This window comes from Balaenoptera borealis, assembly GCF_965194805.1.
Source record: "Balaenoptera borealis genome assembly, chromosome: 19".
Taxonomy (NCBI): domain Eukaryota; kingdom Metazoa; phylum Chordata; class Mammalia; order Artiodactyla; family Balaenopteridae; genus Balaenoptera; species Balaenoptera borealis.
In genome coordinates, this window is record NC_138878.1 from 3,976,467 (window position 1) to 3,992,381 (window position 15,915).

Sequence of the window (15,915 nt, forward strand, 5' to 3'; positions counted from 1 at the left end):
CACATGCCACGGAGCAACTAAGCCCGTGCGCCACAGCTAGTGAGGCTGCACTCTAGAGCCTGCGAGCCACAACTACTGAGCCTGCATGCTGCAAATACTGAAGCCTGTGCGCCTAGAGCCCGTGCCTCGTAACAAAGAGAAGCCACCACAATGAGAAGCCCGCGCACCGCAACGAAGAGTGGCCCCCGCTCGCCGCAACTAGAGAGAGCCCATGCGCAGCAACGAAGACCCAATGCAGCCAAAAATAAAGTTAATTAATTAATTAATTTTAAAAAAAACAAAAAAGAAACAGACCTTCAGACATATACAAAGTGAACAGACTTGTGCAGCGGGTCCTCCACGGCAACAGTTACCAACATTCTGCTTTTCTACCTTCCCCTCTTCCCACCCAATCTCTTACTGTTGTGGTTGTTAGTTGCATATTTCTTTTCTTTAGGTAAAATGTAGATGCACTGAATTGCACACATCTTCCAATTAGCAAAATGTACCGTACTTCAGTTAGCACAATTTTGTATGTGCTGTTCTATTTTCTTCTTTTTGTGTTATCTTTGTTTTCTTGCTTTTCTTACAATGAGCAGACAGTGTTTATAATAAGGGGGAAAAGACCAGTAAAATGATGATTAACACGTTTAAGATGTTCCTGTGGGCTGGTGCCCTGTCCCCTCGATTCAGCGACGAGCAGCGATTCACTGTGCTTTTTCGCACACCCCTCCTGAGTAACCAAGTCTCCTAGGAGCCTGGGGAAGGCCGGGTGGCCTTCTCGTGGGAGGAGGAGCCCCAGCAATACGACCCACGAGCACAGCAGCCCTAAGTCCGGTCCCCGCACCTCCCGGGGAACCCCAGCGCTGCCAGGTCCACAGGAACCTCCATCTTCACCGGGAGAGTGGGAGGGAGCCTCTCGGCGACCCCACCTGGGCCAGCGCAAGGCTGGTTGAGGCTCCTAATCCGCCCGGGGAGGCTGGCCGGGGGAGAGGTTGCCTTAGCGACCAGCGGAGGCTCCTCCCAGGGTGACTGCGGGTGGCCACGTCGCCGGGTAACCAGGTGGCAGTGTCCCTTGAGCCAGGACCATGCAGCTGCACGCAGCCCTGTGTGGCTTCTCCCAGGCCTGCGGGACCCCTGGGGCCCTGTCCTTAATCCCCAGGACCAGGACAGCTGCCGTCTCCAGTCACAATGAACATCGTTCTCTCCAGGTGAGCAGCCCCACGCTGGCCTGGGTTGGGAGGGAGGGGGCGGCCGGGTTTTCTGGGCCAGACGCACCAAGACAGATGGGGCCGCCTGGACTGCTGGGGGTGGGGGGCAGTGGTAAGGATGCTCTGCCGCCCACACCACGCCCACCTGGAGGTCTAGAGACCATGGAGGCTTCCAAATTTTGGCCTCTGTCTGCTTCTCCAGCATTTTTGCCCACAGCCCTGGGGTAGCAAAATTCACAGGGGCCACCCCAAATTCCCTCACTCATCTCTACCTGGGAAACCCCTCTTCATACCTCAAAACCCCATCAGGCATTATCCCCTCTGTGGAATTATCCCCGACCCCACTGCCTGCAGCCTGAATCTACCACTGCCTTCTCAACTCGCCCCTTACCCAGTTGTTTCCACGCCTGGCTCCTCTGGGGCTCACAAACTCGAGGGTGCCCCTGGACCACCTGATGGGCTTCTTTAAAAATGCAGCTCCCTGGACCTCGCTCACAGGGAGTCTGGCGGAGAGTGGGCTGGGATTCTGCAGGCTTAACTTGTGTCCCAGGCGATTCTGATTGAGGGGCTCCAAGGACCCCATGTGGAGGGGCAGGCACTGCGGCCGGCTGTGTGACCTGGAGCAAGATGCTTCACCTCTCTGGTCTCCGTTTACCTTGTTTGCACGTAATACACACGATGTGCATGGCAAACTGTAAAGGGCTGCACCAGTTAGGGTTTGTTAGGAGGACAAAGGGCCCTCCTCCCAGCTTCCAGCTTTAGATACGTGATTACAGGGCTGCACAGGTTGGGGGCTTTGGTCATACAGAGAGAGGACGGGGCAGTGACCACCTGGGTGGGATGAGGGGTGAGGAGAGGGTGCAGTGGGGCGAGAGGGAGGCGACTGTCTGAGGCTGTGCCCGCTTTACTGTCTCGGGAAGATGAAATCCAGCAGGTCCTTCACTCACTCTGTACTGTTTCATGGAGCGCCTGCGATGGGCAGGCCACGGGCTAGCGGCACATAAAGGTGAGTCAGCAAGCTCCCCCCACCCCCGACCCAGAAAGATGCAGAGGGTGACAGAAACCAAGCACAACAGGAAGCGATACATGGTGATAAATGGCATGCCAGGAGGACAAACTAAAGGTTCAAGGCTGGGGGAGGGAGGAGGGACCCACGGGCGGAGCATGGGGTCTTTAGGGCAGTGAGACTTCTCTACGACATTGTGATGGTGGAGGCAGGGCACTGAGCACTTGTCAAAAATCCACGGAATGTAGGACACCAAGAGGGAACCCTCATGTAAACGAGGGACTTTAGTTAATAAGAATGTGTCACTATTGGTTCACCTTTTGTAACAAAGGTCGGGCACTAAAGGGAAGCTGTTGATAATAGGGAAACCCTGTGTGCCGGAGAGGGGGTATGTAGGAACCCTGTGCACTTTCCGCTCAGTTTTCCTGTAAACCTAAAACTGGTCCCCCCACCCCCCAAAAAAGTTTATTAATAAAACTTTACGATGTAGAGAAGGGAGAGAATTTCAACAGCTCGGGGAAAAGATAGAATCTGGGGATTTCAGAGAGAAGAGGTCCTTGCAGCTCGGCATGGTTGGAATACAGACCGACTCTGCTGGGAAGATAAAGCCCCTGTAAAGGGCCCAGGGTGGGAAAGGCCAGGTTAGGAGCCAAGCCCACGTCTGCACTCCTGCCCGGCCGCTGACCAGCCCTGTGACCCCGCTGGTCTCCCGCATCTGCCTTGACGGCCTGACCCGGGGACTCTGGGCATTATCCTGGGGACCGGACGCCTGGCCTGGGTTTGCCACCTAGGAGGAGGGCGGTGGGTGGGTGACCCCTGCTTCGCTGTCGTGACCTGGCTGGGCGTCCCTGCCCAGCACAGCTCCTCAGGCCCCCACCTCCCCAGGGACAGCAGGTGCGGCTGATGGAGGACACGGTGACAAACGCTGAGAAGCACTTCGGCCAGTTCTGCTCGCTGCCGGCCGCCTACACCCGCAAGACAGTCCGGCTGCGTGACAAGGCCGACCCACTGGTCAAGACGCTCATCGAGTTCGCCAACCCGGAGGTGCGGGCCGCCCTGAGGAACTTCGCCGAGGACCTGGCCAAAGTGCAGGATTACCGGCAGGTCGAGGTGAGCGAGTGGCCCCGGCGGACCCATTTCCCGGGGGGATCTGAGGGTTGGAGCCGCCCGGCAGGGTCCGCCGTCAGCGGACGCATCTCCTCCAAAGGTGTCCCCAGAGTGAGGACACTCACATCACTCCCTGCCCAGGGTCACACCTCAGTTTACAGGACTGAGAGCCTGGAGGCTTGCGGAGGGCAAGGAGGCTGCAGGGGGTTAGGGAAAGAATTAAAAATAAAAATCCCCATGTGGCGGATATACGATGGAATACTACTCAGCCGTAAAAAAGAAGGAAATAATGCCATTTGCAGCAACATGGACGGACCTAGAGATTATCATACTAAGTGAAGTAAGTCAGACAGAGAAAGACAAATACCATATGATATCACTTTCATGTGGAATCTAAAATATGACACAAATGAACTTATCTACGAAACAGAAACAGACTCACAGACACAGAGCACAGACTTGTGGTTGCCAAGGGGGAGGGAGCATTGGAGAGGGAAGGGTTAGGAGTTTGGGATAAAAAAAAAACAATAATAAAAATAAAATAAAATAAAACAAAACTCCAGCCAGCCCAGAAAAATCCTCTCTGCGATGGTAGAAAAGAATGAAACAGCTTTTCTATCGAATAAGCGTTAAGCCAGAAGGTAATGCACGTCACAGGCGATTGAATAAGTGATGGCAAAGACAGAGAAACCTCACTCCCCCTGAGGACAGGGAAGGGGACAGCACCCTTTGTCACACAGGACTTCCTAATTCCACCTGGCGACTGGGGGGGCCACCTGGGCTGGCTGATCATCTTTATCCAAAGAAAACTAAAACCTCACATCTCTCTGACAAGCACCTAGGTACAGCCGGGAGTCAGGCACCAGGCAAACTCCCTGCAGACACTGGCCTCCCGAAGTTTACAGTTCAGAGATGACTGGGCTTTCCTGCTTGTAAAACCAGCCAGAGGCTTCTTTAGCTCTTAAAAGCTTTATATCCATCTCAAACGGACAGAGAAAGGATTTACAACCGCAAGTTTTCTCAAAGGAATACGGTACGGAAAGGGAAAAGTCCCTTTCCCTTTCGGCACTTGGGAAAATTATTTCTTCTTTAGGTTTGCGTTCACAAGAGCCATAAGCCATAATGGAGGAGCAGGAAGGGGCTGGGTGGGGACTCCAGCTCCCCTGGCCCATCGGGCAAACCAGACTCTCAGGGGACCCCATCCTCCAGGCACCAGCCTCACCTGGGAACCTGTTAGAAAAATGCAGATTCTTGGGCTGCACCCTGGACCTGCTGAGTCAGAACCTCTGGGGTGGTGCCTGGGGACGAGGGTTTTAAGGAGCCCCTGGGGGGACTCCTACACCTGTTCTACTGTGACACCCACAGGGTAAGCGCTTAGTCCACACTAGCTTTAACTGAGACCACTGTCACCAGCACTGACATTGTTTATCCTCGTGTCTAGTGTTAGGCTTGGCACACAGGCACTGACTCAGGGGCGTGAGGTGTCCCCCTCGCCGACCCTGCCATGTCCCTGGGGGCTGCACAGCGCAGTCAGCTCTGAATTCCCTGCTAGTCTGTGTTCCAGGTGGATCTGTCAGCGTCCCTGGTGAGAGCTTAAGGCAGTCTGGAGAAATGAAATAGCGCTGGGTCCCATCCAGTTGCTAAAAAACCCTGGGCGGGTACACTCCTTATACCCATTGTACAGGCCAGGAAACAGGGCTCAGCGAGATGAAATGTGTCGCCCGCGCTCGCAACCCCAAGGTGGGAGGAGGGCCCACCGTGCAGCTCCGGACATGCAGACGGCGCTCTGCAAATGCAGGCCAGGGGCCGTGCAGCCCCCCAGCGTCTCCCTGGCTCCACCCGCTCTGACTCTGTATGTCCACGTGCCCCCAGGTCGAGAGGCTGGAGACCAAGGTGGTCAACCCCCTGAAGCTCTACGGGGTGCAGATAAAGCAGACCCAGGTGAGCAAGGGCACGGCACTGCGGCGTGGGCCACGCGGGGGGCTGGGGCCCCAGGAAACCACCCTCCTCCTTCCGTAGGCTGAGATCAAGCAATTCAAACACGTCTGGAACAACGAGCTCAAACAACTGGAAAAGCTGGAGCAACTGAGGCAGAAGTCCCCTTCAGAGAGACAGACCATCGTATCCTTCCCGAGGCAGGGGCTGGGGGACGGTGAGGCCGGGGCCCTACATCACCGTGCCCCCTCCATGGGGGCTGCTGGCTAACCTGAATCCTTAACAGCACCTGTTTCAGTCCCAGGTGAGCGTCACAAGTCTGTCCGGGGAAGGCAGGCTCGCACGCAGGTAATGAACGGCCTCACAAAACGGCGAGGTGAGCTTTACGTGGCGGATGTGTGCAGGGCCCTGGGCTTAGGACAGGGGAGTCAGAGGCTCCGGGAGAGCCAGCCATCGGCTGGGGCTCAGGAGACCTGGGTTCCGTGCCATCAGCGATGCTACTCGGCGAGTCAGAGAGACACCCCCCTCCACAGCCTGCTACCTTGCCAGGGTCACCCACTCACTGCTCACAGGAGGTGGGTACTTCTAGATGCGGAAACTGAGAAAGTGACTTGCCCAAGGCCGCACAGAGAGCGGAGGGGCAACCCCCAACTCAGCTCTGCAGGCGTCTGGCTCTGAAATCCAGCTTCGTCCCGTGCCAGGCCTGCTTGTGCGGTCAGGCCGTATAGATGCCAATCAAAGCAACCAATAAGTTAATTACCTAAAATCGTTCCACATGCGGGAATTAATCATCAGCGACTGTGGAGTACCTGTCATAGCAGTAGTTCAGCTGAGCCCACTCTCCTTCTTGCAACAATCCTGCAAAGCAGGCCTTACAGCCGTCCCCTGTTTGCAGGCAAGCACACTGAGGCTCAGAGGGGTTCAGTGACTTGCCTGAGGTCACACAGCTGACAAGAGGGTCTGTCCAAGCAGCAGCTGCCCCTTTCGCTGTGGTCCTACTCGGCCATTCCCTTCCACAACCAAATTGGCAAGAGACGCCCACGACGCAGGACAGCTGGCCCAAGGGTGGGGCGAAGGGAGAGAGAATGATCCAGAATGGAGCCCCCATGACACTTTCTATCTCCGGGGCCAGGCGGAGACCAGCGTGCAGAGGGCCTCGGTGGATGCCAGCCGCACCTCCCACCGGCTGGAGGAGACGGTGGAGGCCTTCCAGGAGCAGTTGAACCTCCAGGTAGGGGTGGTCGGTCCCTGGTCGGAAGTACTCTGGGCTGCCCCATGGGCGAGCTCTGGTGTGTGTGCACCTGTGTGTGTGTGCGTGCATGTGTGTTCCCTGCACCAAAGCCTTTTATACCTCAGGGCCTTTGCACAGGCTGTGTCCTCTACCAGGAGGGCTCTGCCCTTACTGTGCATCGAGTTCACACCTGCTGTCCTTCAGAGAAACTCACCTGGACCCCCAGACCTGGTCCGACCAACTGTTAACACTCTCTGCTCTGCTCCCTCTGGGGGCAGTTATCCCAGGGGGTGGATTCATTGTATCTTTAATTCACTCGTGAATCTCACAGATGTTGAATACACACCTACTATGTGCCAGGCGCTATGCCTGAAGCTGAGGACACCATAGCCAGCAAAGCAAGGCCCTGTCCTCACAGAGCTGACACCCTTGGGAGAGAGAGTTCACGCAGACCCCGTGATGGTGGAGAGCAGGGGAGAACTCACTGCTCCACGCCACCTCCCATACTGCATGTCGAAGCCACAGAGCAGACCCCCTGCCTGCCACGTCCCCTCCTGGGTCCTGGGCACCAGGTCTAGGGCCTGGCACTCAGTGGGTACTCAGTAAACATTGGGAAAATGAAAGAATGAACGAACAAAGCGAGTGAAACAGTGGTAATAACGGCTCAAGCATCCATATTGCAGGCAGAACCTAAAACCACCAGCAGACCATTATCAAGCACCTGATGTTTTCGAGGCCAGCGAGAGCACACAAGGTTCTGCACTGTTGAGGGCCAACAGAAGCATGCAATTTAACATGGGCATCCTTTAAAATTGGGGGAATTCATTTGTAAGAGACGCTTATCCAAACCTCCAAATGTTAAAAGAGATAAAAGCCCAAACTTGAAATAATCATTACCACTACATCAGTTTTAGGTCACGATTCTAATGAAATATCTACAAAATAACTCTCTGGCTCCTCTAAAAGAATGTAAGCCATGCTTTCAAGCAGCGGTTCACTCACCTGAGCGTGCGTCAGAAACGCCCTGGCGGGCTCCTTAAAACGCAGACGGTGGGCCCACCCTGGCGTCCCATCCAGTGGGCCTGGGTGGGCCGAAGAATGTGCATCTCTGACAAGCTCCCAGGTGAGGCTGGTGTTGATGAGGGGCCCGCAGGTCGAGAGCCGCGGCGCTCACTGAATCTCTCGTAGGGCTTCGTGAACTGGGACCACTCCTGTGCTTCCCGTGCAGACGAATAAACTGAGGCTTGAGAGGATACGTCATTTCCTCGGGGCCACAGGCCGGCAAAGGGCAGGACGAGGCCTGTTGTTGTCACCAGCACTGCCTCCCGGGGGGCAGGAGGGGAGGAGGCAGGAGGCAGGGATTCCCAGCACAGTCTGCGGCCTCCTCGCCCCTTCCTTCTCCCAGGTGGCCTAGCGGCTTCCTCTGGCCCGTCTCTTCCAGGTGCTTCCCACGTGACGGGAAGAGGTGTGTTTCCAAACTGCAGGCTCCTCCCCCAACAGCAAGCCTGTGGCCTGCTGGGGCCGACCACGTTGAAGGAGTTTGTGCTGAGCCCAGCACACGGTGGGAGGTTGTGCTGGGCCCTACACACAGTGGGAGGTTGTGCTGGGCCCTACACACAGTGGGAGGTTGTGCTGGGCCCAGCACACAGTGGGAGCTTGTGCTGGGCCCAGCATGTAGGAGGGGCCTGACACACAGTAGGAGCCTGTGCTGGACTTGACACACAGCAGGAGTTTCCCCTCAGGTCTGGCACACAGTAGGAGCTTGTGCTGGGCCCAGCACACAGTAGAAGCCCCCACTGGAGCTGGACACACAGTAGGAGCTCTGTGAGAGCTCACTGAGCCAAGCTGAACCATCTGATCAAGAGAAGCCAACGTCTCCATCACTAATAATGTTTTGACAAGCTGGCTTATCAGGTTGTGGGGCTTCTGGGCTAGTAGCATCCCCTCCCCTTCCCATAAGACCCACTTCCAGCCTGTGGGTGACAGAGGCTGAAAGTTTGTAGCCATCAACCTGACCTCAGAATGAGAGAAGCGCAAGCTGAGTGGAGGAGCCCAGGTTGACAGAGCTGAGAAAAGGATGCCCCTCAGAAAGTCCACAAGGCCTCACACATTTCTGGAACAATCTCTGTGCAAGGCAACTTTGGAACTATGGGAATGCATTATCTGTTCAACAAAAATTAATTAATTAGAAATAATATATTGAAATTCCACACCTAGGACCTGCCCCGCAAGGACAACTAAGCCCCCGCCCATACCCCCCCCCCCGCCACAATTGGTCCATGTCGAGATGACCCCAGGACAGTCCTTCTGACAGTGTTACTTATGTGATCTGGGCTTCTCTCCCCATAGAAAATTTTTTCGGACTTTGTGACCATTGAGATGGTCTTCCATGCCAAAGCGGTGGAGGTGTATTCCAGTGCCTTCCAGACCCTGGAGAGCTACGACCTGGAGAGAGATCTGGAGGTGGGTCACAGACATCCCATCTCCTATTTGGGGGGTGGGGCTGAAGCGGAGGTTGTTTTTGTCTTTATTTTTATTGAAGTCTAGTTGATTTACAATGCTGTACCAATCTCTGCTGTACAGCAAAGTGACTCAGTTTTACACATATGACATTCTTTTTTTTAATATTCTTTTCCATTATGGTTTATCCCAGGAGATCCGATATAGTCCCCTGTGCTCTACAGTAGGACCTTGTTGTTTATCCATTCTATATGTAATAGTTTGCATCCACCAACCCCAAACTCCTAGGCCATCCCTCTCCCTCCCACCCTCCCCCTTGGCAACCACAAGTCTGAGGTCTCTGTCTGTGAGTCTGTTTCTGTTTTGTAGATAGGTTCATTTGTGCCATATTTTAGATTCCACATATAAGTGATATCATATGGTAGTTGTCTTTCTCTGTCTTGACTTACTTCACTTAGTATGATAATCTCTAGTTGCATCTATGTTGCTGCAAATGGCATTATTTTGTTCTTTTTTATGGCTGAGTCGTTGGTTTTGTCTTGATAGAAGCAGTTTTTGTTGGCAACATTTTGCAGTTTCTCGAAATCTGAAGGCTCATTGTAATGAACTGTTTTAAATATCTGCCCCTGGGCGCCGAACCAGAGGCGGGGAATTTCCCCAACACCATCTCTCTCTGGACCATCCACGTACATCATCATCACCTGGGTGCTTAAAAACAAATGAATCAACAACAAAAAGCATCTCCAGGCTGATGCCTGCTGTACTTTGGAGGGAGACAAAGCGCTTATTACCCTCACCTGATGTGATTAGGATCTAGAAAAAGCCATCTGAGTTATCTATAATGTGCTGCGCCACACCTCGTGGTTTACCGGGATTATCTTCTGTGGTTCTAGGGTTGGTGGGTTCAGCTGGGCTGTCCTCCCTCGGGTCTTTCAGCCAATCCGTAGCTGGGGCTGGAGCTGTTTCCAAGGCTTCCTTGCCCGTGTGTGGTAGATGATGGCTGTCATCTGGGTCCAGGATGGGCCACGTGATTCGCCCAGGGCAAGAGTTCAGGGCAAAATCAAGACGGGCCTTTTATTCAATGATTATTAAGAATTCCAAGATGGCAGAGTCCTTCTGAGCTGGGGGCCCTGGGCAACTGCATGAGCTGTACCCCAGTGAGGCCCATCCCGTCTTGGTCTGCAGTGGGGTCTGCAGCCTGAATAACTGCCCACAGCCTCTCCATGGGGCGTGGACTTCCTCACACCATGGCAGCTGGTCCAAGAGTGAGCATCAGAGAATTACACTGTGTCACCTTCTGTGACCTAACCTCCGAAGAAACTGAGCATCGTGTCTGCCACATTCTGTTCCTTAGAAGTGTGTCATTAAGGCCATATTTAAGGGGAGGAGAATTATAGTCCAGCTCCTGATGGGAGAAGTGTCAAAGAATTTGTGGATGAGCTTTAAAACCATCATAGGAGGGTCAATGAAGATTGGCTGGGCTCTGGTGCATTCACTCACTCTACTTTACTTTGGTTGGGGGGCAGTGTGATCTCTAATCTTCCTGCGTGACTATGGACGTGTTACCTTGCCTCTGGGCCTCAGTTTTCCCATCTGTAAAATGGGATGACAATGCCCACTTACCGCTCTGCAGTAGATCATATGGAATAAGAAACAGGAGACTCCTGGTGTAGGTGGGGGTCCCTGCAGTTACCTGTGCACCGGCCTTCTTATCCCACATCTTTCTTTCCCGCTGGCACCCCTTTGTTTCCTGACCGGATCCAACCCTCTTGGCAGGATTTTAGAGCCAAGATGCCTGGAGTTTATGGGCATTATGACACTCGGCTGCTCACGGACACCACCCTGTCCCCGGCTGTTGCGTGGTTTCTCGCCCAGGTGAGCACTGGGGGTGGGGTGTAACACCTGTGACAAGGTGAAGTGACCAGAGTCCAGAGGCCGGCTGAGAACTCGGGTCTGAGAAGGGAGTGCTGCTTGGGGAGTGGGAGGGTGGCCCTGAATCTGACCTGGACCTGCCTGAAGCAGACTCAGGGAACCACAGTGTGGGGGGATGAGGGGCGTCTCATGCTTTCTGAATAATTCTCTTGAAAGGCAGAGGAGGAAGTATGGTCCCCAGCCAGACTGCCTGGGTCCAAACCCACTGCTCCCAAGCTGTGTGACCCTGGGAAAGTTCCTTAAGCTCTCTGTGCCTTAGATTCCTCACCTGCAAAGTGGGGCCAATGATAGTAACCCCCTCAAAGGGCTGTGGTATTAGGCGAACACATCTACCCGAAACATTTAGGAAACAATGCTTGTTGCTGTCATTATTATTATTGCTGTTGTTGCTGTGATGATGATGATGATTTTGTTATTGTTGTTGTTATATATTTTTTTTATTTAGAGCAGAGCACCATACGGAGCCAGAGAAAAGCAGCAGCCAGTGAGGACAACTCTGCCGAGGAGGACCCCGTGGAGGACCTCATGGGACAGGGGCAGGGGCCCCATCAGTAGGACGAGAACTCCCCAGTCAGGAAAGGGGGCTGAGGCTGGATGCTCAGAGGCTCCGCCGTGTGCAAGTCCCGTGTCCTCTGGGTTCCGCTTTCCTCATCTGTACGGCAGGAATCATATCACTCAGCTCACAGGCTGCTCTGGGGATCAAGGTGCCCAGAAGGACACCTGGCACATAGCAGGTGTTCAATAAACGTGGGTGCATCTCACCCTGACTCCTGCTGGGTCTCATTTCCTGTCTTATGACTGGGTTTCGGGGTGTTTAAGCCTGTGTTAACGTGTGTTACCGAACCAAACTCGGGTCCATTTGCCTGCGTGCAGTAAAGCCAATTTACTGACACCGGGTTGTGGTGAAGGAAATTGCAGGGTTTATTGCAGGCGCCAAGCAAAGAGTCCAGGCAGCTGGTGCTCAAAAGGTCCCAACTTCCCGATTACTTTCAGGAAAGGTTTTTAAAGACAGGGTGAGGGAGGGGGACTGTGGGGCATGTTATCGGCTCTTGGACATTTTTCTTTTATTCTTTTTTTTTTTTTTTTTCGGCTGCACCGTGCGACTTGTGGGATCTTAGTTCCCCAGTCAGAGATCGAACCCGGGCCCCCGGGTAGTTGAAGCACAGAGTCCCTGGACCACCAGGGAAGTCCCTTGTGGACATTCTTCTGATTGGCTGGTCGTGAGGTAACTGGGCGGCATACAGTTAACTTCTTCCACCTGTGGGGTTTTCGTACCTGCAAAACAGCTCAAAGGACATGGTGCAGAATATTATCTATAGCCCTTGAGGAGGAACTAAAGGTCCTTGGCTTTGTTTAATGGCTGAACTCTTATTATTTTGTCTTGCTTGACTATTTTCCTTAGCTTCTGCATTTTCTCATTTCTCTGATTAAATTTATTCTTTGGAACTCGGGGAAGGCCTAGGAGGCTAAAGTTTTTCTACAAACAAGAGGCAGGTGGAGGACGTTGGTGGGGGGCGGGGGGGGGGGGGGGTCTGTCCCGGGAAAGCCCCATAGAGTCCTTATTGGTTGCAGGTGAATCATCTCCCAGGGCTGCCCTAACAAAGCACCACACTCTGGGGGCTTCAAACCACAGAAATCTATTCTCCCTCAGGCTGGAGTCCAAGATCAGGGTGCTGGCAGGGCTGGTTCCTTCTGGGGTCTGTGAGGAGAATCTCCAGGTGGTTCCCAGGCCATCCTAGGTGCTCCTTGGCTTGTAGACACATCACCCTGATCTCCGCCTTCATCTTCACATGGCGTCTCCCTGTGTGTGTCTCTGTGTCCAAATTTCCCCTTTTTATAAGGACACCAGTCATAGGATCAGGGGTCCACCCCATTCATCCTAACTAAATATATCTGCAAAGACTCTATTTCCAAATAAGGTCACATTGTGAGTACTGGGAGTTAGGACTTCAACACATGAGTTTTGGGGACACAATTCACCCAAACCATAGGGACGTGATGTGCAGGGATGACCTTGGGACCAGGGATACATCACAGAAGTGGAGGAGGGGTGGGGGTCCGCAGACTCAGCCGCCTGCCCGCCTGGGCCCCCTGGGTGTGCACATTTGGGGAGCAAATTCCTGACGGTGGCTGGGGGCATCTGAGCTCTGGGTCACTCGGCTCTCAGCACACCTCCTGCTGCCTCCTAGAGACCTCTGCCAGGGAGAGGACATCCTGCAGCCGTTCAGGATAAACGCTATGCTCTGGAGCCAGCTGGCCCCTGATTTCATTCCCCACTGCGGGTACCATGATTTCCTCATCAGCAAAGTGGTAAACAAAACCTTCCTCGAGGGTGTGGCGAAAAGGGAACCCTCCTACACTGTTGGAGGGAATGTATTATAAACTGGTGCAGCCACTACGGAAAACAGTATGGAGGTTCTTTAAAAAAGTGTTACCATATAATCCAGCAATCCCACTCCTGGGCATACATCCCGAGAAAACTAATTCAAGAAGATACATGCACCCCAATATTCTTTGCACACTATTTACAATAGCCAAGATACAGAAGCAACCTAAATGTCCATTGACAGATGAATGGATAAAGATGTGGTACCTATATACAATGGAATACTACTCAACCATAAAAAAGAATGAAATAATGCCATCTGCAGCAGCATGGATGGGACTAGAGATTATCACACTAAGTGAAGTAAGTCAGACAGAAAGACAAATATCATATGATATCACTTACGTGTGGAATCTAAAATATGACACAAATGAACTGATCTACGAAACAAAAATAGACTCACAGACATAGAAAACAAACTTATGGTTACCAAAGGGTTAAAGGGCGGGGTGGCATAAATTAGGAGTATGGGATTAACAGATACACACTGCCATATATAAAATAGATAAACAAGGTCCTACTATTTAGCACAGGGGTATCTTGTAATAACATATAATGGAAAAAAATATGAAAAAGAATATGGATATGTATAACTGAATCACCTTGCTGTACACCAGAAGCTAACACAACATTGTAAGTTAGCTATATTTCAATAAAAAATTAAATTAAATTAAAAATACCCCAAACCTTTCTCATGGGATCATTGCAGGATTAACGTCTTCGCCACAGTGACTTTTATTACCCAAAATCCAGCTCCAAGGCACCTCCTCAGGGAAGCCCACCCTGATTCAACCAGGAAGGACACTCACTCCAAAAATAACTAAAACATTCTATATTTCCTATATAATAAAATAACCTTATCATAGATTGTATTATATATCATCACATTTTACAGTATATATTTTATCTGTTATATTTTTATACTCTAAGCATACATATGTGTGCACATGCACACACAGACAGACACACACAAATGTACCTTTTTTTAACCTCAGTTGTGTCTGAACCCCACTGATAGTTTCTGAAGGAAAATGACCTTGCTTCTTCATCTTGTGGTCCTGGAGCCTGGTGGCGCCTGGCACATAGTAGAGGCTCATTAAAGGTAAGTTGATGGCACAAGGGGCCTCTCCCCTCCCTCTCTGGCCCCAGCACCCCAAAGAGACCAATTGTTCCCAATTCCAGGGGTGGACATCAGCCAGGAACTTCCCTGGCTCTCTCTGTGTGCATGGTCGCTTGGGAGTAGGGACAAAATTCCTAGCTCCTCTCTTTGGGGCCCAGGAGGTGGGAGGTGGGGTGAGCAGGGGTGGAAGAAGCATAACTTTTGGGGTCTCTTGCTTTCAGAGTCCCAGGCATTGAGGACAAACCCACTCTACTGCTTCCCAGTGCAACTCACGCAGGATCTGAGTACAGGAGAAAAGAGAGCAGCTGCGGTCATTTCCTGTGACATTGAAAGATGACTTCGTGAGTGAGAGGCTTGCTCCAAATATGGAAAGAGGGGAGATGCTTCTTTAGGGGAGCAGGAGCGTTTGTGGCACTGCACAGGGGAGGTGGCTGCAGACAGAGGTGCTCGGCACGAATTTAAGGGACAAAAGGGTTACATGATCAGGGTGCCCTGGAAGTCTCAGTACAGTTTTAAGCATCAATAAAGTCAGAAGTAGAAAGGTTACAATTTACAAAGAAACACCATTTGAATGCCTAATTGTTTAAATTTCTTTTATATTTAGTGTCATGAATTTTGAAGAATATGTTTTAAATGGATTCCTATAAAATTTAGAGAGAAGTTTGGTCGTTTTTCTCTTTCCTTAAATGGGCAGGACCCTTCCTACAGGTACATCTCCCGGGTTGATTTATTTCCTCATCGGGACAACGAGGAAAGAGACTGGAGTGAGAAGCACGTTTGCATTTCTCGCAGGAACCGCCTCGGATGGGTGATGTTTTCCCTCCCATTATATGGATGAAGAAACTGAGGTTCAAAGAACAATTTGGCAAAAGGCACGCAGTGCGTTGGTGGGGAGGTAGAATGGGACCCAGGCTTCTTTCCCAGGGCCACCCCACCCCGTGCTCGTCAGGGTCCTTGCTGCCTTCAGAGGGGTCCTTCCCTGTCACCAGGAGTTGCCTCTGAATCCAGCCCCTGGCCTTCAGCTGCTGGACTCTCCTGGCACCAGAGGAAAAGTCAGGCGTGAAGGCTTCTACCACCCGGGCCGGTCCTCCAGGCTGGGTGGGAGAACCAGGGACAGGGCAGTCCGGCCCCCGCCCCACTGAGCGTCAGGGCACATACCCCAGCCCATCTCAGGTGGCCAGGCCAGGGCTGGGGGACCTGCCTGCACCTTCGCCCTGGGAACCATCCCACCCCGGGTCCCCTGGAACTGAGTCCACTGCTCCGGGTACCAAGGACACTTCTTCTAGGCCCTGTGCTGGTCCTCAGGCTCACCCCCCAGATCTGTTAGTCTGGAGAGTTACAACATGGCTATTGACCTCTTATAATCAGAAAAAAAGAAAGCCCAACATTTCACAAAATACGTCTGTCAAACCAAGTTGTTAGGGATGATGAAGGTGTCCTGTGTGTGTCAGGCGGGGGTGGTAATCGCGTTCTACTCACAGCCCCCCGACCCCCAAAAGCAAGAAGTCAGGCAGCTGAGGCTCAAAGGCAAGACCAGGATATCAGCTG

General features: G+C 52.5%; 1 protein-coding gene and 1 long non-coding RNA gene across 2 annotated transcripts; both read left to right on the forward strand.

Annotated features, from left to right (window-relative positions):
- The first annotated feature begins 1,059 nt into the window (after positions 1-1,059).
- Positions 1,060-11,539, forward strand: CIBAR2 (CBY1 interacting BAR domain containing 2). The gene is made up of 8 exons (XM_082370213.1): positions 1,060-1,190; positions 3,082-3,306; positions 5,176-5,244; positions 5,323-5,506; positions 6,177-6,469; positions 8,819-8,932; positions 10,706-10,817; positions 11,307-11,539. The coding sequence occupies exons 1-8, from the start codon at positions 1,068-1,070 to the stop codon at positions 11,414-11,416; spliced, it is 1,230 nt and encodes a 409-aa protein (XP_082226339.1). The 5' UTR covers positions 1,060-1,067; the 3' UTR covers positions 11,417-11,539.
- Positions 11,540-14,265: 2,726 nt separating this feature from the next.
- LOC309616392 lies at positions 14,266-15,216 on the forward strand. Its single transcript, XR_014237453.1, has 3 exons — positions 14,266-14,349; positions 14,589-15,075; positions 15,160-15,216. It is a non-coding gene; the product is annotated as an uncharacterized lncRNA (long non-coding RNA).
- Positions 15,217-15,915: the final 699 nt, after the last annotated feature.